Source organism: Desmodus rotundus, chromosome X (assembly GCF_022682495.2).
Source record: "Desmodus rotundus isolate HL8 chromosome X, HLdesRot8A.1, whole genome shotgun sequence".
Taxonomy (NCBI): Eukaryota; Metazoa; Chordata; class Mammalia; order Chiroptera; family Phyllostomidae; genus Desmodus; species Desmodus rotundus.
In genome coordinates this window covers 90876583-90897304 of record NC_071400.1, presented here as the reverse complement: position 1 = coordinate 90897304, position 20722 = coordinate 90876583, and the positions used below count along the sequence as shown (strand labels likewise).

Genomic DNA, 20722 nt, shown 5'->3' with positions numbered 1-20722 from the left:
CAAAATTAACAAGGCAGGTTCACTGAGGTGTAACATGCGGTGATGCAGTAAAGCAGCCTTTTGTAGGTATGCAGCACAATGAACTTTGACAAGCAGTCATGTGAACACTATAATCAAGAGAGAAATTTCCATCACCCCAGGAAGTTCTCATCTTTATCGTTCCCCACCCATTCTGTTTGCCTTTAGCAGAGTATTGTATAAATATTCTATACTTATGGAGTCATATTATGGAGCCTTTTGAATCTGGCTTTCAGTTAGCATAACACATTTGCAATCCATCATGTTTTTGAATGTACCAGTAGTTCCTTTGATTAGGATTCCAGAATCTACTAGAATGCTTACTAGTTTAATAGAGAATAATCACAATTGTGCCAAGGTTGACTAGATTAGCTTTTAAATGGTCTCTCACACACACAAGTCAGAGCAAGTAGAAAATCACTCACTAGCACATTGTAATTGTGACTGAAGGTAAGAAGATTCCTGAGTTTTCTGTTCTTTGTTTTGCTGTGGAAGATTCTGGCGCTCTTCCTCTTTTTGAAGTAGCTCTTCCAAAATTCTGGTTAAAAACAAAAAGCCATCATCCGGAGAGCCTTAACACCATTCAATTCAACTTAAACATCTGTTGAATATTAAAGATTGAAAAAAGTGGCACAACCCTAATGGTTAGTCTAGTTTCTTCACAGTTCCGTAATCAGGTTTCAGCCTGCATGTGGGCAAATTCCTCATGTTTCCTCCCCTTAAAAACAGACCAGCGCTCAGGGCAGGAGTATATTTTCTCAAGATGAGTCATGAGCCAAAAGATAACCCAGCAGAACTCGCCAGAATGATTTGATAACTTCATCTTATCTCCCTAAGTCAGATCAAGTCACTGAAACTACTGGTCAGGCTCTTTCCTCCTCCCTGGAGAGAAGCCAATGAGATAGAAGCCTTACACCTGCTGGAGCAGCTGGGGGATGGCGAGAAAGGCTGCTGTGAGAGTGGGAGGAGCCTACTGCAGCCCAACAGGGAGCCCAGGACTGTGAACACTGGGCATGAATTGGTCTCACACTCACACAGACCTGTTATCCCCAGGCAACACCCCTTCGGGCAGGAGGTGCCATCTTCCTGCTCTGTGCACCACCTGCTAAGGCACCGCCAGACTGCAAAGCCAGGTGCGCTTTGTTAGGGACTCATGCTTGTCAAGTATTCACAGTTGGTGCTGGCTGCTATTTAATTGCTAATTCAACAGTGGGGAAGAAATAACCTTTGAACCTATATATAACATTTTTGATTGGTGATTATAATAAGCTTTACCAGAAAAACATTTTTTAAAAAGTGGTATTACTATCAGCTTTCTCATTTCTTACAGTTTGAACACTTAAAAAACATTGCCACCACCACCACCACTTCATTGAAACTCCAGGTCTTTCTAAAAAGAAGTGATTAGATTTGCTTGAGATTAAACCTGCTGGTTTAATCCCTAGGGGTGTGTGCAGCTTTTCTTCCAAAGTATTTACACCTGGCATCTTCCCCAGCTGAATATTAATCAGCATTACGGATGACCATATGACAAAAAGGCCTAATCTGGGACCACTACTGAGTTTGCTATAGCTGTGGCTTATACTTTTCATAAGGCCATTGATGATGTGATTTTCCCAGGACAAACGAATCATTTTATTCCTTTAACAAATTTTTGAGCACCTACTATGTGTCAAGAAGTGAATAAAACAGACCTGCTCTTTGGGGACATTCATAACAGTGCCAGGGTTCCCTGGCTGGGAGGGCAGTCTGAATGCCTGCCTGGGGATCATGACAAATCACAAAAGATTCAAAGGAAGGGATCAGGGTTAAGGGCCACATGCCATTGCAAAGTGCTAACCAAAGTGCTCAATTTAGCAACTTCTACAGGGGTGGGCTGCAAATGTCCACTGCTGAGCCTGCTGGACCTATAGGCCATGCCAGGGGCCCAATTTGGCAGAAAGACACAACCAAAGATGTTGCTGTCTTTAATATGGCTAAATGCTGTGTGACCTGGGGCAAGGCACTGTACTTGGATTCCAATATTAAAGAAGGGAAGGCATTTAATCTGCCAGTTGAAGCTTGAGGATACCCCTTTGCCCAGTTCCTTAGGTGAAGACATTTTTCTGAGACCTGGGTGAGACACTCAACAACTAAACTGATTGCCTTGCTGGTCCAGGTCACTGTCCCACCCCTGCTGACCTGTTGGACTCCTGCCTGAGATTTTCCAGCTCGAAACTCAGGTCCTGCTGGTAAAGCTCCTGGGGCGGGGCGTCTTGGACAACTGCTGAAGCGGGTGTGGACCCTCCCTGTATCTCATGTGCTTCACTTCTGGGAGGGTCTCCTGGAGGACAGTCTTGGGTCACCTCTTCTGTCTTGGAGGTGGGCTCACGGTTGTCTTGGAGCTCTGCAAAATCATGAAAGAAACAAGGACTGTTAGAGTTCAACAAGGCCACGGCCTTGAGTAGCTTATGACCCGTGCCAGCAAACAAGGCTGTTCAGAAGCTAGCCCTGCAATGAGACACTCCATTGGGACTGTGATTTTATAAATGGAGAGGAACTATTTCACTCAGTTCTCTGCAGTGCAAAGGTGATCACCCCCAGTCTACAGATGAGGAAACTAAATCTTTAAGTTAATTAGCCACGGACAGTCTTTAAAAAGTACAGCTAGGCTTCCGACCTGGCCTGTGTACTTTTACTACAAAAAAAATTGCCTGCTTGGAGTTGGGAGTAATGCAATCCTGGGGATTAAGGAGCCTCTGGAAGCTATGCCAGTTCCCGTGCGTTCAGGGGAGCAGGCAGAAGACAGGGAGCGAAGTCCAGAGAGGAAGGGGCAGTGTCGACAGAAGTGTTGCGAGCCTTCCTTTGTAGGAAGAAGTCACCAATGAAAGATAATCAACTTGGGTATTAAGCAGCTCTAACACAGAATCAACAAAAGCAAAATATATCTAGAGCCTTGGCTGGTGTGGCTCAGTGGCTTGAGTGCCAGCCTGCAAACCAAAGGGTCTCCGGTTTGATTCCCAGCCTAGGGCACATGCCTGGGTTGTGGGCCAGGTCCCCAGTTGGGGGCGCACAAGAGGCAACCACACATTGACGTTTCTCTCCCTCTCTGTCTCCTTCCCTTCTCTCTAAAAAATAAATAAATAAAATCTTAAGAAAAAAAGATATGTAGAGCTACCACATCATTTTGAGAGAGGAGATCGATCGAGCCATTAAATCAACCAGCAGCAGGTGTTCCTAAGGATGCACTGTTGAATCTGCTCACTTTCAGATCACAAGTTTAGTCCTGGTTAGGGCCACGGAGCACAGAAATACAGCACCAGAATAAATTCTTAGAATCACAGAATCTAGTCCCAAAGGGCCTATGACCGCATTACTTTATTACAAGGAAGCATAGCCAAGGTGAGAAAGAGAACGCGACAATTGTTGAGTGCAGAGGACATTTCCATAGTTTGAAGTTGACCCTGACTGAGAAGCGGGCACTTACCTGGGAAGAGAATGTTGAGTGCAGCCAGCACAGCTTCCTGGATGATGCTGTCCATCGCAAACATCAAGTGGCGGTTACTTAAGTGCTTTCTCAAAATTTCATTTACCTATAAATCACAGAAATTCACATTTCTGGTCCATTGTACTTCTAAAAAATATGACTTCTTACTAATTCTAATTTGCTTCTACTCTCTGAGATACAGCGTTAACTGGGCTGCTCTGGATTTCTGCCCTACTTACATTTCTTCTGGTCTGAGTCTTTCTCCAAGCTGACCCCAAGTGTGCTGGGGTTCAGGAGATGGGCACAGCGATCAGATCTACCGCACTGGGCCTCTTCATTACTTACTCACCAGCCACTTACTGAGCAACTATGAAGCTTCAGGCTCTCTGCTGGGGGCTTGACACAAAGCTCAGCCAGACATGGTCTCAGGCCTGGAACAACTCACACTTGCTTGGGCAGGCACATAAGCTTCAATCCCAAACCTAGTCGGCTGGCAGAGAATACTTGTTCTCAAATCCTACACTCCTGCTATTTGTAGCCAAATGCATTGGCCCGTTCATCTGCATTCTCATATTCAGTGTTTAGAAGGAACTGCTGAAACCTGGATTGAGGAGTAAACAGGTGAGAAGTGATGGGGACTGAGAGAGAAGATGGTAATTGAACTCCATGGGCTTGCTACGAGCTGCTTCAGTGAGCTTCCTGCCTTCTGGCATGTTCTTAGGGCCAGATATAGTACTTACAGCATTGTGAAATCCAAACAGTACCAGTTGAATCTGACCAAGGGACGGGCTGTCAAATTCCAGGTCCACCTCTAGCTTTGATATCATGGATGCCATCACCTTGAGCTCCTGAGAGTGGATGAAGTCCCTCAGGAAGCTAATTATTTGCTTGAAGTGGTTGACTGAGAGGTACAGCTCTTCCGAACTCTGATCATACACATACACACACGTTCATTGAGTCAGAGAGGAAGGAAAATTCAAGTATTGTGGGAAACTAGATTAACTAGGTTGTCCATTATGCATTTGCTAAGGAATTGTGGACACCTCAGGTGAGATGGGGGTCTCTCTTCCTGAAATTCCCTCCATCTCTCCTGTTACAGGGTTATGTGGCCCTTTCCCTCCCTGGCCTGCACACATACAACTAAGCCCCCTAAGGAATGGTCCTGCCATCCTGTTTAACCCCTTGTAAGACCCCCTTTGATGGACTTTGTCAGAAGGGGCAGAGTGGGGCAGTGGCCTCTTCCTGAAAGGAACTTTTGTTATCTAAGTTATAATTTCAATATTTCCACCCATAATGTTTCTCCCTAAAGTGGCTGTTCTCCCAGAGCAGGTCAAAGGCTGGGAGTCCCTGGGCTTTGTGCTGCCGTTTGGCTTGTTTTCCACCAGGGGGCAGCACTACCACATCCACGTCTAGATTCACTGCAGTGTTTCGCAAACTGGTTTCAGTGAAGTTCTCTTTCCCCACTTTGTATTTTCTTTTGTTTGTTGAAGGAATGAACATTGAGAAATACTTATGATTATTGTAACTGAAAATGTTCCAGGGTAGCAGAGACCCTGGTCCCACTGGCCCTGTTCTGAGACCTGTACATGCTCCCCATAGCCTGTACCTGGGCCACACACTCCTGCAGCCTGGCAACCAGCTGCTTCTGCTCCTCCCTGAGGATTCTGCACAGGATGGCACGGCACTCGCCGTCCTTGTTCAGCAGGAAGAGGCCTGATTCCCTGCTCTCAGGGTACAAGGTCGTGATCTGATTTTCCAAGCCACAGCTGTCATCTGGAATACTGAGGACAAATACAGGTGACAATCAACCGGTGTCCCTGAGCAAAGCCTCTAAGGCACCAGAGGGGAGGGACTAAGAACTGACTCTGCAGTCTCGCCTTCAAGAAGATAAAATTGCAGGACAAAGGCTGATGGAGGACAGATGCAGTATGTTTTCTATCCTCCTTAGCAGCAGTGTTGGGAGAGGGAGGTAAAAGGGGAGGCGGAAGGAAGGTGGTACGGAGAGGAGGGAGTAAGAGGAAGAATGAGGGGAAACTGGGGAGGTAGAAGTGGTGAGGGAGGAGGGGGTGGGAAAAGAGGGCCAGAGGAGACAGAAGAGAAGGGAACAAGGGAAGAAGGAAGGGAGAGGAGAGACCCATAAAAGAACACACCACGCCCTCCCCTCCCATTGCCGGCCACTTGCCACCCTACAGATCCAGCAGAAAGGAAGCAAAAGCCCTTCATATCCAACTGATTTTGACCTGGGAGGTATTTTGCCCACCCCTCCCCCCTGAATGAGCAGCCCTCACAAGCCAACAGCAAAAGGACAGGACAGGCAATACCTGAGTAGGTGGCAGATATCATGCTTGGGCTCCCAGACTGTGTCCATGGACCTGGCGGGCTGGTCATCCAACTCCAGGGGTTCAAGGTCATACTCCCTGATGCTGTGGTCCATGCACTCACCCATGTCCAGGGCCACGGCAATGGACTGGAAATCCTCTGTGTGGGGGCAAAGATGAAGGGGAGGAGGCTCAGAGAGGGAGGGTGCAAAAGGGGGTGAGAAGAAAGGGAGGATGCTTGGGGAGAGGCTCAGAGAGGGAAGATGCTGGAGTGGGGAAGCTCAGAGAGGGAGACAGAAGGCTAAGCGAGGGCCCATGCTGGGACTTTGTAAGCCCATGTTGTTCTAACTGGTACAAATACCCAAGGATCCTGGTGAGGTGTGGTTTCTGCTTCAGCATGTGTGTGATGAGCCTAAGGCTCTGGGTTCTAACCAGCCTGTGGGAAACACTGATGTAGCTAGTCACGCTCTGGGAGCAATATACTGAGCTGCTCTGTTCTGCCTCAGACCCTAACCACACCAGGGAAAAAAGAACGGCTTCCTTTTCAGGGGCCACTCTTAGGTCCCTGCCAGTAGGACTTACTGCCTTAGAAGGCATCGCTTAGCTACAGTGGACTGCAGGACAGCTACCACAGGCAAACTCCAGACATGCCCTTTAATCCAGGTAAGGAGCCGCACAAGGGGACAGGCTAAGCTCCTAAAATGAAGCGCTACACATTGCAGGTGGGGAAGACACAAAACCCTACCCAGGGCCCCTCTGGCTTCCCTCCTTGGCACAATCCCCAAAAAGACTTTAACAAGGTTGTGGGGGCATCGCCGTCCCCTGTGGGGCTTCCTCCATCTCCATCAGGAAATCAAGGGACATTCATTTGCTTGTGTTTTGACAATCCCACACCTGCTGCAGCACCCCACCCCCTGCTACTCTTCACAAAAATGGGTGCAGTGTGGGCTCACTCAGCGCTCTGGAAAGCTGTCACTCTCTCAACAACACAGAACCCAGGGTCCCAGTGGTTCACCCAGCTGTCCTGGTAGGCCTCACCTGATGGCTTGGGAGCCGTTTGGGTCGTCTTGCACTTGACCACCTGCCTTATGAAATTGTGTTTGAGCAGGTCGGCAGCTGTGGCACGTCTGTAGGGTTCTGGCTCAAAACAGCACAAAAGGAAGTCTCTGGCTGCAGCTGAAAGGACTTCCGGAACATCAGGATGGATCTTAAACATCCCCACCTGCATTTGAGGGAGTGGTGATGGATGTGATAGTGAGGCCTCAGGGAACCTAGTGTACATGCCTTCAATACAAAGCTCCCCACTTGCCATCCTAAGGGGCAGGGGATCCAGCACCTCAATGACTTGCACCTGTGTCCAAGCCCTACTGGCCTCTTAGACTTTGCCTAGTAGATTGTGGGGGAAACGATGCTGGGGGAGTTTCAGAGCCTAGGCCTTAAGAAGCCTTGGGGCTTCTGCTGCAAGTCCTCTCAGAGCCTTGAAATCACCATGCTGAGGGGACACCCAGGGTGAAGGGCCACGTGGGTGAGAGCCTCTGAGAGCATCCTGCCCCAGCCAAGCCAGCACGTAAGCGAGCCTGGGAAGACCAGAGGAAGAGCCAATGGTCAGACCACAGAATCATGGGAAATAAAAAGTGATTGTTTTCAGCCTCTATAGTTTTGGGGTGGTTTGTTACACAGAAGATAACTGAGATGAGGCTGGAACCAGAGCCTGCAGCAGGATGCTCTAACTGAGGGGGTCCAGAGGCATCTGTGACCTGTTCCCTCATACAGAGTCCCCAAAGGATGGCCTACTGACCTCTAAGTGTCTGTGCATTTGCAGCCCAAATCCTCTACCTCTGGCTGCAAAACACATGCAGACCAAACCTGGAGGCTGGTCCCTCATGAACCGTGCCCTTATCTCCATGGGGTGCAACTGGCCAAGGGAGGGGCACTGCCCTTTCCTCTTCGGGTTGCTGCTACAATTTCTATTTCGGATCCCACTTCTTGTCAGCTTGTCCTTGTCCTGCTAAAGGCTCTCTGTCCCTGTGGAGGGGAGCAGAGGTTGGGACTGAGCTGTCACATGCCACTGTGACATGGCAATGCTTCCACAAGTCCTACTCATCTATCTTGCATAACCCATCCTGCATAACTGTGCCCATTGGGGGCAGCTCTCTTTTCTTAGGAGTTCTTGTCTTAAAGTCCGCAATCTTCCCTGCATCTTTTTGGAGCCCATCAGATAAGCTCTCAGTATAAGCCCTTCTGGTCCCCCAGATCCACCCCATTTCTAGCTCCTCAGCACCCCCAGGGCTGGCAAAGCCTCCCTTGCACCCTAAACAAGATCTGGGAGCTGCAGAGAATGGCCTTTCAACTTTATATCCCCAAGTCCCTTGACCAGGATGCACTTACCTTTTCTGACACGCTGCTTGTCATGGGCTCAAGAGTTTCAGTTGGGGGAGGGGGGAATAGGAAGTTACTAACCAACAGGCATAATGTTCCAGTTAAGCAAGATGAGACCATTCTGGAGACCTGCTACACAACATCATACCTGGAGTCCACAAGACTATACTTACTGTGCGCTGAAAAGTTCATTAAGGGGTGGATCTCACGTTACGTGTTCTTAACACAATAAAAATTTGAAAACAAGTTTTGGATTTTGAGAACACTAAACGCTGGATGGAATTCAACCCCCAAGATTTGAAATGTAGGGTGCATTACAGGTAGCACTCCTCACTTCAGGGGTAGGTACATGAGTGAACTACGGGGACCAGAGACAAAAATTCAGGACAAGAACCCAAAGAGGTAAGGGGTGGTTCCTCCCCTGGGTCTCAGAAAGAAAAGAACAAACATGGGTGGCAATCTGGCACCCTGCAACTACATTACTTTTACAAGTGCTTCACTCTTAACTCAAAGGTTTCGCAGGGCTGCCATGACAAAGTACAACAAAGTGGGTGGTTTAAAATAACAAATCTAGTTTCATAGCTCTGGAGGCTTAAAGTCTGAAACCTAGGTGTCAGCACAGCCAAGCTCTCTCTCTCTCTCTCTCTCTCTCTCTCTCTCTCTCTCTCTCTCTCTCTGAAGGCTCTAGGGGAGAACCCTGCCTTTCTTCTTCCAGTTTCTGGTGGTAGCTGGCAATGCCTGGGGTTCCTTGGCTCCTAGATGCATCACTGTGATTTCTGTCTCCACTCTCACATGGCCACCTCCCTGTGTGTCTTCACATGTTCTCTCTGTGAGTGTCTGTGCCTGTGCCCAAATTTCCCGTGTTTATAAGGACATCAGTCATGTGGGATCAGGCCCATGGGCCTGATCCCTTTTTAACTTATTTCTGTAAAGACTGTATTTCCAAATAATGTCATATTCTGAGGTACTAGGGGAGTAGAACTTCAATATATCTTTTTTTGGAGGACACAATTAAACCCCCAACAGCCACTTTTGCAGGGGAAACAGTTCCTTTTGTTTTCGACACTACCCAGAGGTTTCTTGAAATTTTTCTGAAGGATTATAGGGGTCCCAGAAATAATTTCTACAGTCTTTGCAGAGAGAATACAGGAAACATTATTTAAGAGTAGCTTTCTAGTTTGCAATAAAAGCTGACCTTACATGCCAACCTGAAAACTCAATATATTTTCAAAAATTTTGTATAACTAATTAGCTAACCAGAAACAGGAAGAAGAGATAGAGGGGAGTGATTCATGCCCTGTGGATGAACTGAGCAAGCCACAGCCTCCAGTAGGTTTCCTGAGTGTTGCAGGTAGTTGAGTGCAGATCAGACAGCGGCCAGCCATGGCTCTCAGGTTGGCCCTGATGTTTTTCTCAGCACCACCTACTATTTATTCTGAAACCTGTGACTGAAGCGGCAGGTAAGATCTTCAGTGGCCCCAGTTGGCTCCATCAAGGATAGACGTAAAGAGCTAAGGGAGATCTCTGTTGTCCTCCAGCCCTGGTAGTCAGGGTCTTGTTGGGATTGCAGGTGCCACAGAATACTTGTTGACTTGAGTTCTTGGCTTTGGAGCTGCCTGACAGCTGCTGGGAGGGTAGGGAGCTCTGAGAACCTTTTGCAGGGGCTGGGCTTGAGGAGAGCAGCCACAGCACCACAGCACCATGGGCTGGACTTGACTCATGGGCACAAACCTGCACTCATGCCTTTCAGTTCTTTCTGGCAACTAGGCTGAGCTGGAGGCCCGGCAGACATGCAGGTGGGCTGAGAAGCAAGAATCACATTCTAGAATCACATTACATCAGGCTGCTTTTATGCACTGCAACCTCATTGTCCATAAGCAGTGGCCATTTGACTATTGGTCCTTTGACCTTCTTTCTTAGCCTTGGAGCAAACAAAAAGGCTCCACACAAGGTCATGGCTGATAATGGACTCTTAAGACTACAGCCCTCTTCAACTTTTCCAAGAGTACACAGAGACAGAAGCTGCAGAGCTGACCTTGGACACACTGGGCTGTCCTGGCATCATGTTCCCTTGGAGTCACTAGAAAGTATGTCACATCATCAAGGGAGCATGCCCAGTGGTAAAACCCCACCCACAGTGGCCAATGGTCCTACACGGTCTCCGCATGCATGGGTTGCCCTTCCTGTTAACTGTGAAAGGGTTTTATTTTCTATTTTTATTTACTTATTAATGTTTTGAATTAATTCTGGGAAGGTTTTCAGAATGACAACAAAAACAGCACCAGATACTCAAAGTTCCACCTGTCCCAAACTCACTCAGAAACCTGTTCTCCAAAGACACAGACCCACGTTGACTTTGAGCCTTATGCAGTATAAGAGCAAATACATATTCAAAATAAGAGGCTTAATTCTTCCTGCAAAAATAAGGGAAGAGGCATCCTCCTTTTCTTAGAATATTTACTTTAGAAAACTTGTAAGTTCTCCCTCTTTGAGGCATATGTCAATATTTTTAAAAGGTAGGTAAGCCTCTTGCCAGGAATGTTTTTCTCAAGGACCCAGGAACCGTGTCTTTGAACATCCCCATCAAAGAAGGTGATGCCTCTGTCTCCTGGTGCCTATCAGAGTATAAGAACCCAACTTCAGTGGCACCTCACTTCAAAACTACTGCTTGTCTTAAAGATCTGAGGCTATTTTTCCTTTGGATAAAGCCTGTTGACTAACAGAGATGGTCACCCCAATGAATGTCTGGTGAGCTATTGTGACCAATGGCGCTGTCCAGCCCTCACACCTGAGAGCTAGTTAGATTTCTCTTGAGAACACAGATGGAAAGGGTTGTACTGCTTGGTTCAATAAAAGGATGACAGTTATTTCTGTCTTTGTCATCTCTTAGCAGATTGCCTATGATGCACAGCACACTCTGGTTGAATGCCTGTTCTACAATAAAACTATTTCCTTTCTCTTCTATCTTTATGGAGGGGTTTCTACATATGTAGGATTGGGAGGACATTTTGATTTTTGTCACATTTCCCCAACACCAGCGACCCAAATCACCAAACATGTCTTACTTTGTACATTGCCACTTGAGGATTACCAAGCTCATAGAATGGAGGCCGGCCAGTGGCCATCTCAATGACGGTGCAGCCCAGGGACCAGATATCAGCTGGGTAGCCATACCCACGAAGTCCTTGATTGATTATCTCAGGTGCCATGTACTGCAGAGTGCCTATTAGAAAAAAAGAAAACACACATTATGGGCACCCTATTGTATAAAAACTAAGCAGATCATTAGTAAACAAGAGTGTGAACTTTAACTCTCATATTAATGACAGATGGGGCCTGGTCTCATGCATAAATTATGTGGTTGCATCTTTTCTTTAACCAGAGATATGCAACATGTCTTCCTTTAATACCAATCATGTTGAGAGAGGGCTGCTCAGCCCCATGAAGAGTAAGTGGGCCAAGTTTAATAAGCACATATTAACACACACTAGATAGAGGACACCAAAATGTAAGAAACACAGTGCAGGATCTTTGGGAGCTGTCTAGTGGAGAACATAGACATGGTGATGATGGTGATGGTGGTGGTAGTGACGGTGGCAATGGTAAAATATAGTAAGTACGATAACAGGTATGTACACATAGGGCTTCAAAAATATGGGTAACAACTTGCTTGAATCTGCCTGGTTTGAGCCAGGGAAAGATATGGCTGGGTGAGTTTGGGTCTCTGAGAAGTAAATGCTAAGATAGGATTAGACTTACAAGAGACTTACTGGGGAGAAGGTGTATGGAAGATAAAAAGGGAGGGAGCAGGATGGGCAGGAGGAGCTGTCGAACTGCAACGCAGGTCTGATGCCTGGGAAAGGAGAGGTTGAAGGAAGAATTGAGTAGGAAGGGTTTCAGATGGCACAGCAGCTCTGAGATAGCTCCAGCCATGCCAGTGCAGAATCCCAAAGTTGCCCACTGGCAAGAGTCCCATATTTGTTCTAGTACCTCCTGGCTAGGAATAGTTGGGGTAAAGCATGACCTCCCACGAACATGGTGACAGATCCAAAGGGGCAGCAGCTGGGGCTGCCAGTGAACCAGACTCCTGCCACAAAGGTCAAGGAAGTGGACAAAGGGATGGGAGGATTTTTAAGCAAGGGGAAGAGCTTAAGCAAAGGCCCATGGATGTGAAGTACAGAGTAAGTCCAGGGAACCACAAGCGATGCTTGACACAGGGCAGGGGTGGGGAAAATGAAGAAGGCAGTGGCCAGGGTGCAGAAATGTATTCCCAAGGCTTTGGACCTTTCTCCTGTGGCTTATGAGCCACCAGAAGTTGTCACAGGGAAGATGGTGATCAGAAGGGAGAAGGGGCTGTTAAAGAACTGTTGGAGAGATGGGAACAGGGAGGGCAATCAAGGATTCTGGCAGTAAAATCTTTGGTTTTCCTAGAAACTAAACCTGAGCAAAGGGGAAGTATAGAAGCAACAGCAGCAAACATTATATGCTGACAAAGAGGTTTATACTAAGCAGCAAACTCAGAGATGATATGGGCCAAGGTGTCAATAAAGAACACTGATGCACAGAGAAAATTCAAGTGCCTATCTCTAGAAGATCACCAAGAAAAGCATGTTTCCCAAGTCTTGATCATAGGGAAAAAAAGCTCATTGATTTAAAAAACATATGGAGATGGTACCTGCTATATCCTCCTCTTGAAGATCCAATGCCTTATTAGTACTTTTCCTTCCTATGAACCTTTGAGAGGATCTAGGACAAATCTGACCAATAAAATGTTGGTAATAGTGGGTATATTATATTCTATGCTGTTCATTATGGTAGCCACTAATTACACATAACTGTTGAGCCCTTGAAATGTGGCTGGTTAAAATGAAGAAATGGATTTTAATTTAAAATGGTAAAAACTGTCTTTAGTTCCTTCTAATTTAAAGTTAAATATAAATTGTACTGGATCAGTGAGTCTAACAGAGCAGCGGGGCAGACATGACAGCTTTGGTCTCCCAGCTGAAAGCCCAGTGGGGAAGTGTTCAGATGGGTGCAGGGTTGGGCAAGGTGAAAGCTCAGCATTTGTTATGTTGTTAGGCCATCCCAGAGTCCCAGGAAGGAAACTTCAGTGCCACAATATCCCCTTCAGGCTCCTGCTGCTGTGAAGCACCAAGGGAGAGGCCTTGGCAGGGAATGTGCCTCCTAACTAATCCCTAGTTCATTCATTAAGGAAATATTGGACACTGTGTTGTTTCTTAAGTTATTATCTCTTAGTTCTGCTCTGTGATGCTGGGTCTGAGTCTACAAACCACGTTTCTGCTTCGCCAGCTGCTCCCTATTAGGCTCTGCCAGTAGGTGGCACTAGAGAGTGAGAGAGCCTGGAAGGAAGGAGGAAGATGGGTTACTTGCTCCTGGTCTGCTGGCTATTCCTCTGAGCAAGCTTCACTTTGCAAGTTCCAATGTCAGCGCTTGGCTTCAGTTTCTAGCTTTCTCTTGACCATCCAAATATAGCTGTACCTAGGTACTCGTCGTTAATTCGTTTTGGAACTTGTAACAAGTACTGAAACCGATGAGTACACGAACGATAAAGGATTTTCTCTTGCAGGGCGGTGTTGTGACTCATACAAATTCTAGCAAGTCTCAAGCAAGCGCCAAATGCTAAAATATTTTTTTCTCGTCAAAATGTGACGAGTACAGGGCTTGACAAGTTCTGAAGCCAATGATACTGAAGTATGACTGTACTTCCAGAACCAGCTTCATCTTGCCCCCTCAGAGTTACCTGTTCCAGCCCAGTGCCAGTCCCTCCTGAGAGGTCTGAACCTTTCTGTGCACACCCCGCCAAGCCCTAGGGCTGTAGACTGCTTTCTGATAATTCATTCTCAGTAAACAGTTCTTTCTATTAAATCGTCCCTGTAAAAATACCTGGGGCGATTTCAATTTTCCTGCTTGGACCCTGACGAACATAACACAATCACAAAAGAATTCTTCTTCTTCTTTTTTTTTTTAACTAAAAGTTAATTCTTAAAAGAGCAAGAGACTAAACTTACCAAGTTATTCAACAGTAAATAGCACTAAACTAAAACACAATGGCTTATTGACTGTGGTCAACTAAAGGTCCACCTTAGTACAACTATTTCATGATTGGAGGATTAAACTACTTCATGATAAATTGGGAGACTTTCTTTATAGGGAATCATAGTGAACACCACTCTTTCTAAAAGCAAGGACTTAGCAATGACATCCATATTAGTTATTTATTGCTACAAAATAGATTACCCCAAACTTCAGCAGCTTAAAATGACACTTAGGATCTCACACAATTTCTGACTATCGGAATCCAGGGACAGCTGGGCTGGGTGGATCTGGCCCAGGCTCTCTCATCTTAGACCACAGCAAAGATGTCAGTGGGGGCTGCAGTGATCTGAAGGCTCAACTGGGGCTGGAGAATCCACTTCCAAGCCCACACATTCATGTGGGGGCTGGCAAGAGCCTCCAGTTTCTTACTAGTGTAATCCTCGATAGGGTGGCTCCAGTCAGAGCTTCCCCCAGAGCAAGTGATCCAAAAGGGGAACAAGCAAGAGAGAGGCCCACTGCCTTTTCTGACCTAGCCTCCAGGCCACACATCACCACTCTGCCTTATTTGATTCATTAGAAATGAGTCACTAAGTCTAGCTTTCATTTAAGGGGAGGAAATTACACAAGGCTCTGAGTACCAGGAGGTGGGGATCACTGAGGGGGCACATCATGGAGGCTACTCGCCACAGCATCAGACTTCCAATTAGCACTCAATGGCTTACAAAGGGTCTCCATGGAGTGTTGTCCACCTGACTCTCATAATTCTGTGAGGTCAGGCTGAGGAGGTACTATTTATTGTTATTTCCATTTCACATCTGAGGAAACAGAGCAGCCAAGGGATTTGCTCAAGCTAGAACCCAGGTCTTCTGTCTCCAAATTTGCATCTATACACCATGACACAGCTGATCTATATAATGAATCTAGGAGAAGCACAAGTGAAGGAAAAGCTGCCTGAATAAAAGGAGCTGATGTGAGGATTTCCAAAGTGATAATGTGACTTGTTTCCATATGACCAGAAGGTATAGAGCAACAGTGGAAACCTGGGTGCTCCATTTTATTTACTACGGTATTCCTAGGGCAACCATCCACTCCCTGTAAACAGCCCAGAGACGGAGCCATGTGACTATTTCAAACACTTAAGGGGTTGTCCCCGGGTGGTGTGCATGCTATGCACTGTAGCAAAGGCTGGCTTCTGTCAAGAAAACCAAGTGAAGATGCCATAGGGGGTATCTGAATAATGCAGAACTCCCGGAACATTTGCTTGCCTTAAAAATGGCTCTTTTAAAGAGAGGCTAAAAGGCTTCACATCCTCCGTAAGTACACTCCCCCAACCCCAGGTGTGCCCACACACTGCTCACCTGCCCAGCCATGGCTCTCAGGTACCAACATCCATGCAGGGGTGTGGAGCTCCAAAAAAGGTGACCAGAAGATCCACAGCTACTGACCCAGGAGCCTCCCACCCAGATCAAGGAGTTCAAAGGGTTGAAAGAGTAGAGACTAGAGGTGGGAGGTATTGAAAGTGACTTCTTTAGAGAGAGCTGTGCTGGGAGGTCTACTCTCTCTCATTAAAGGAATTGGGGAAGGGCTGTCCCCAGAAGAGTGTGGGCCTATAGTGACTCAAGCAACTTAACATCCACTCAGTATAATCACACTTGAAAGGAGACCACATGTATTAGTATCTTCCATGGGCCCCTTGAGATAATGTTAAAGCCCACAGTTTCAAAATTTAGTATTAATGAAGTACAGAAATGAGAAGTAAAGTGCATCTTCCCACATCCCCAGGGCTACCTCAGTTGCCCTGCCCAAGGGATGGCCCTGTCCTGAGTTCCTCCTCCAGAAAGCCTTTGCAGGCTCCTTGGGCCACACTCAGAGCTACATATGTATGTGTCCCCTGCAGGTAAGCTGCACAGATAGCTGGTTCCCATGGGACCAAAAGCAGCTTAGAGCAGCAGCGTGGGGGACCATAGGGTCTCTAGATATCGCCACGCCTTCTTGACAGCAGGTGAGAGGTGCATGAACCCCAGATTCCAGATGTGTGACCTGTTGTATAAATAATGCTCTAGGGTCTTTTAAAAAAGAAATCCTGCCCAAAGGCAGTCCTGGATACCTCAGCAGGAAGAGATGGACAAGTGAATGTAATGTGAGGGGTAAAAGACTGGGTGGGGTGGGGAACAGGGGGCAGTCAGCTAAAGAACATGCCCCTGCCCATGACATGGGAGCTATATTCAGAGGGACCCAGACACAGAGTGTTAATAATGATAGCACACAAAGTCAGCCTAGAACAGTGGGAGTGAAGTGAAAACGTGCTATGGTCCTATCCTCTCCTACAGCTAGCCCAGAGGAAACAGGTGAGAGAAGGAGAAAAGGCCTACATCCCAACTCTGGTGCTGCCCGCCACTGGGCCAGCAGGAACAGGGAAGGAGTCTGCCCCTTTAATGAGGACCAGAGCAGTGACCAGTATGGTAGCTGGAACTCTTCCAAGTACGGTGTGCAGACTCTGTTAGCTTCTCAAAGTGCCACTAAGACTTTCTCTTTAAGTTGTCCGAGGGGAGGAAGGTTTTAGGAACTAAATGAAAAAGTGAAGGTATTAAGAAGTACAGATTGGTAGTGACACAGTAGTCATGGGGCTGTAGAGTACAGCATAGGGAATACAGTCCACAATATTATGATAACTATGTATGGTATCAGGTGGATACTTGAAACACTGGGGGGACACTCTGTAAAGTACATGCTTTTCTAGCCACTATGCTGAACATCTAAACATGATACAGAATATTAATTGTAAACTGTCATTGAAAAATGCAAATAAATAAATAAGAAACTAAACATTTTTTAAAAAAGACTTTCCCTTTGTTATCTAATGGTGGCTGGAACAGTCACAGGAAAGGACAGGTGCCCTGGGCAGGATGTAAAGGGCAGTAGGAGACAAAAATAAAATGGCTGTTATGATTACACCCTCTGAGTCCAGTACATTTAACATGTGAGTTATGCCCCAAAGTTTAATTCTCTCAAAGGCTCCTACTGGCTCTAATAACGTGTGACTTCTAAGTGAGAAGTAGTACTTATTTCACAAATACTTCAGTTGCACTTGCTATGAATCAGGTACTGGTCAATGCACTTCACCAATATTAACTCATTTAAACCCTGAAAAAAAGGTCTATGCAGTAGGTAGTATGAGGTTTTACTTGTGAAGCAACTGAGGCACAGAGAGGTTAAATAACATGCCCAAGGCCACAAAGCTAGCAAGTGATTGAGCATGAATCTGAACCAAGGATTTTATAGCCGTAGACCAGAACAGAGTTCCTGTCCTGAGTTCCATTCCTCCGTATCGACCCAAGAGGGATGAAAATGTGTCCACACAAAGACTTGTGTGTGAGAGTTTACAGCTGTGTCATTCATAACAGCCCCCCAAAGGGGAAACAATCCCAATGACTACTAGCTGGTAGGTGGATAAACAGAACGTGGTCTAGCCACACAATGGAAGACTACTCAGCCAGAAAAGGAACCAATACTAACACAGGCACACAGGTGAACCTCAGAAAGACTTTGTGGTGAAAGAAGCTCCATGCAAAGGACTACATGTGCTAATACTCCACTTCTGTGAAATCCCCAGAGCAAATCTATGCAAACAAAGGGTAGATTAGTGCTTACCTGGGGCTGGGTGAGAATTTGGATTAACTGCAAAGTGGCCCAGGGATCTTTTGGGGGATGATGGAAACATTCAAAACCTAGCTTGTGGCAATGGCTGCACGACTAGGAAAACTGACTAGAACCATTGAGTTGTGCACTTCAAATGGGTGCATTTTATGATATGTAAGTCATACCTCAATAACACTGTCAATAAACAAAAGCAAAGGGGGTTGACCCTGGCTATAAAGGCCCTTCCTCCTGTTCTAGCTTGTTTACACGCACATGAAAACCCTTTAGAGGAACATGGGAAGAGTGGGTTTTAGGCCAAGAAGCTGACCAAAGCCTATGACTCTCCTTCCTGGTTCCAAGAGCTTCTGGGCATTTGTGTGGAAAAGGCCTACCTACCTCGTCCACCAACAGGCTAAGATGTCTTTACAGAACTGCTCTGTTTTGCAAACAGTAATTATATGCAGGGGAATTTCTGCCCCCAAATGATACTTCTTTATTATACCCCAAACACTCTTGAATTATTTTGCAATGCAAAATCCATGCCTCCTCAAGCCAATTAATTGGAAAAATGTGATATGCGATAATGAATTATACACATCTTTTCTTCGTGAAATTTTTCTCCTTGGGCATGCTAATTATGAGATAAATTGTTGGGGGTTTTATGTCTTGAAATAACTTCTTGTCATATCAGAGTCCCTCTTGCTACATATTGCCAAGCTAAATGGTAACTTCCGAACAGGAGGATATAAGTCATTTTTAATTGAGATATTAAAAAATGTGCCAGTCATACATACACATGTACATACTCTTATATACCTGTTGATATATGTAGATTTATATCAGAAACAGTGAATGAAAATTCAACACACTCTTCCTTTGCCAGATTATGGTGGAGTCTTTACTGTAATATTTTTCCATTTTGAGGTACATGTACCTCCCCCCTGGTTTACAACTGAGAAGTCATTTCTGATGCATGAAAGTTCCCTTTAGATAGGGAATGTGTCTCTACTGTGGGCGTCCAATGGCCAACGTACAACAACTCTCTTGTTGAAGAAAATTCTTCCCAAGCTGAGGCCAAATTTGTCCACTGTACACTTTGGTGCTATAGGAACAGAGAACAGTCATCTGGCTTTTATAGCTTATTTCAGAGCTATAAAATCACAAGTACTGTTTCATAATTCCATCAAGCATGATCTTTGTGATCCTTTTATTATACATTAGGGGATTATAAATCTTTACTTATTCAAAATTAGTACTTCTTTCCAAGGATGAAAGTTTTCGCTATAGTTGCTTTTAAGCAGGAGTTTTAAAAAGCCATAGGTACCTTTTGAGCATCATTCTACTCATTGGTCTTATAAATGGAAAGCTAGCTGGCAATTTTAGACCACTTTGTGAATCCAGTCCCTCTCAACACTTAAATGATCCATCACTGACACATGGAAAAGAAACTCCAATTCTTCAAACCCACTTAAGAGTACCATATTCCTGCCCTTGGAAACTTAATCCTATCAAAGCACAAGGTACCAGAATTCACTCAAGTAACAGGCTATTTTAATGACAGACCAATAAAATGTCCTACTAAGTTGTCTGAGGAATACTGTTGTTCAGAATTACCCACAATTCCAAATTACATGCTATTAACTTAAAAGAGATGCCACCAGTTTGCCAACTGGTTAGAAACCCTCAGAAAACCTCAAGCAGAGTACTACACCCACCCAACCTTTGAAGGCAAAGAAGAAAGTAAGGCGATCTTGTTGCCACAGTAGCTGGCTGAGTGCATCATTATGACAAAGTTCAAACAATCTGAAGTTGGGGACAACACACCTTCCACTTCAATGATCAATTTCCCACACGCCAAGCTCTGTTCTGCTTACCAGCAAAAGTGTCTGTACAAGTATTCACTCCTATAAGGTGTTTAGATGTTCCAAAATCGCAGATCTTCACTACTCCGCTATAGATATTCACCAGAACATTATCACCCTTTAGAGAAGGAAGAACATCAAACACTTAAAGTCATTTCAAAAAACAAACACAAAACAAATCTGGACCTTAAGATACAGTCATAAGTGTCTAGGAAGCCCAGACTTTACACTCTGGGGACTGTCATGCTCAGTCCTTTCCCTTTGGTGACACTCCCAGGAGTTGGTGTGATCTGAGATTTACTAACAAGACCTCTTTGGCTCAGACAAGCAAGTACCTTTATGTCTCTGTGCACAACTTGGTTTTCGTGGAGATACTTAAGGCCTTCCAGGATCTGCTTGGTGTAAAACTTGATGGAGAACTCCTTTAGCGGCCCCCACTTTGATTGCAAAAGAGCAGAAAGGCTTCCTGGAAATGGATACAGCAGAAAACTCATCAGGATGATGAAGATTCAATTCTAAGAGTTCAGGGAAATATGGTCAGGTGATGTTTCTGTCCTAATGTAAGCACTCATACCAAAATCTCTGTAGCTGGGCTAAATGCAATGCCTTTTCTCCCCCTCTGTTGCCTGTTTCCCAGATGTGTGAGTACCACAGCCAGAGAAGGGACTGGAAGGGAACCAGCACATCAGCCTGACTGAAGGAGGTAGAGGGTGAATCAGAACTCCCTGTGACCCTGGAAATTCACCAGAGCCACTTTTGGGTTTAGCTCTGCTCAACTGCACAACGTCAGGAGAGTGCAGCAATGCTCTATGACCTTGGGAGGGCTGGCCCAACACTGTACATCCTGGACAAGTGTCTCAGCCATTCGGCTTGGGTCAAAGCCACCTTTCACACCTCTCCCTGAGTTCAAAGGTGATAGGACCAGAGGGAGTAGCACAGGGACCAGGGTCAGAGGATGTTGGGTCTCTCCATCCTTATTGTGA

General features: G+C 45.9%; 1 protein-coding gene across 1 annotated transcript in view; it reads right to left on the bottom strand.

The window, feature by feature from the left end:
• MAP3K15 (mitogen-activated protein kinase kinase kinase 15) overlaps positions 1–20722 on the bottom strand; it is a 98868-nt gene that overhangs the window by 1512 nt on the left and 76634 nt on the right. The window contains exons 17-27 of the mRNA XM_053916978.1: positions 20075–20205; positions 19752–19857; positions 11247–11404; positions 6841–7024; positions 5806–5962; positions 5091–5265; positions 4225–4410; positions 3485–3590; positions 2351–2404; positions 2200–2320; positions 464–556 (exon numbers count right to left, since the gene is read on the bottom strand). Coding sequence (XP_053772953.1) covers positions 464–556; positions 2200–2320; positions 2351–2404; positions 3485–3590; positions 4225–4410; positions 5091–5265; positions 5806–5962; positions 6841–7024; positions 11247–11404; positions 19752–19857; positions 20075–20205 — 1471 coding nt within the window. The remainder of the gene's footprint in view (positions 1–463; positions 557–2199; positions 2321–2350; positions 2405–3484; positions 3591–4224; positions 4411–5090; positions 5266–5805; positions 5963–6840; positions 7025–11246; positions 11405–19751; positions 19858–20074; positions 20206–20722) is intronic.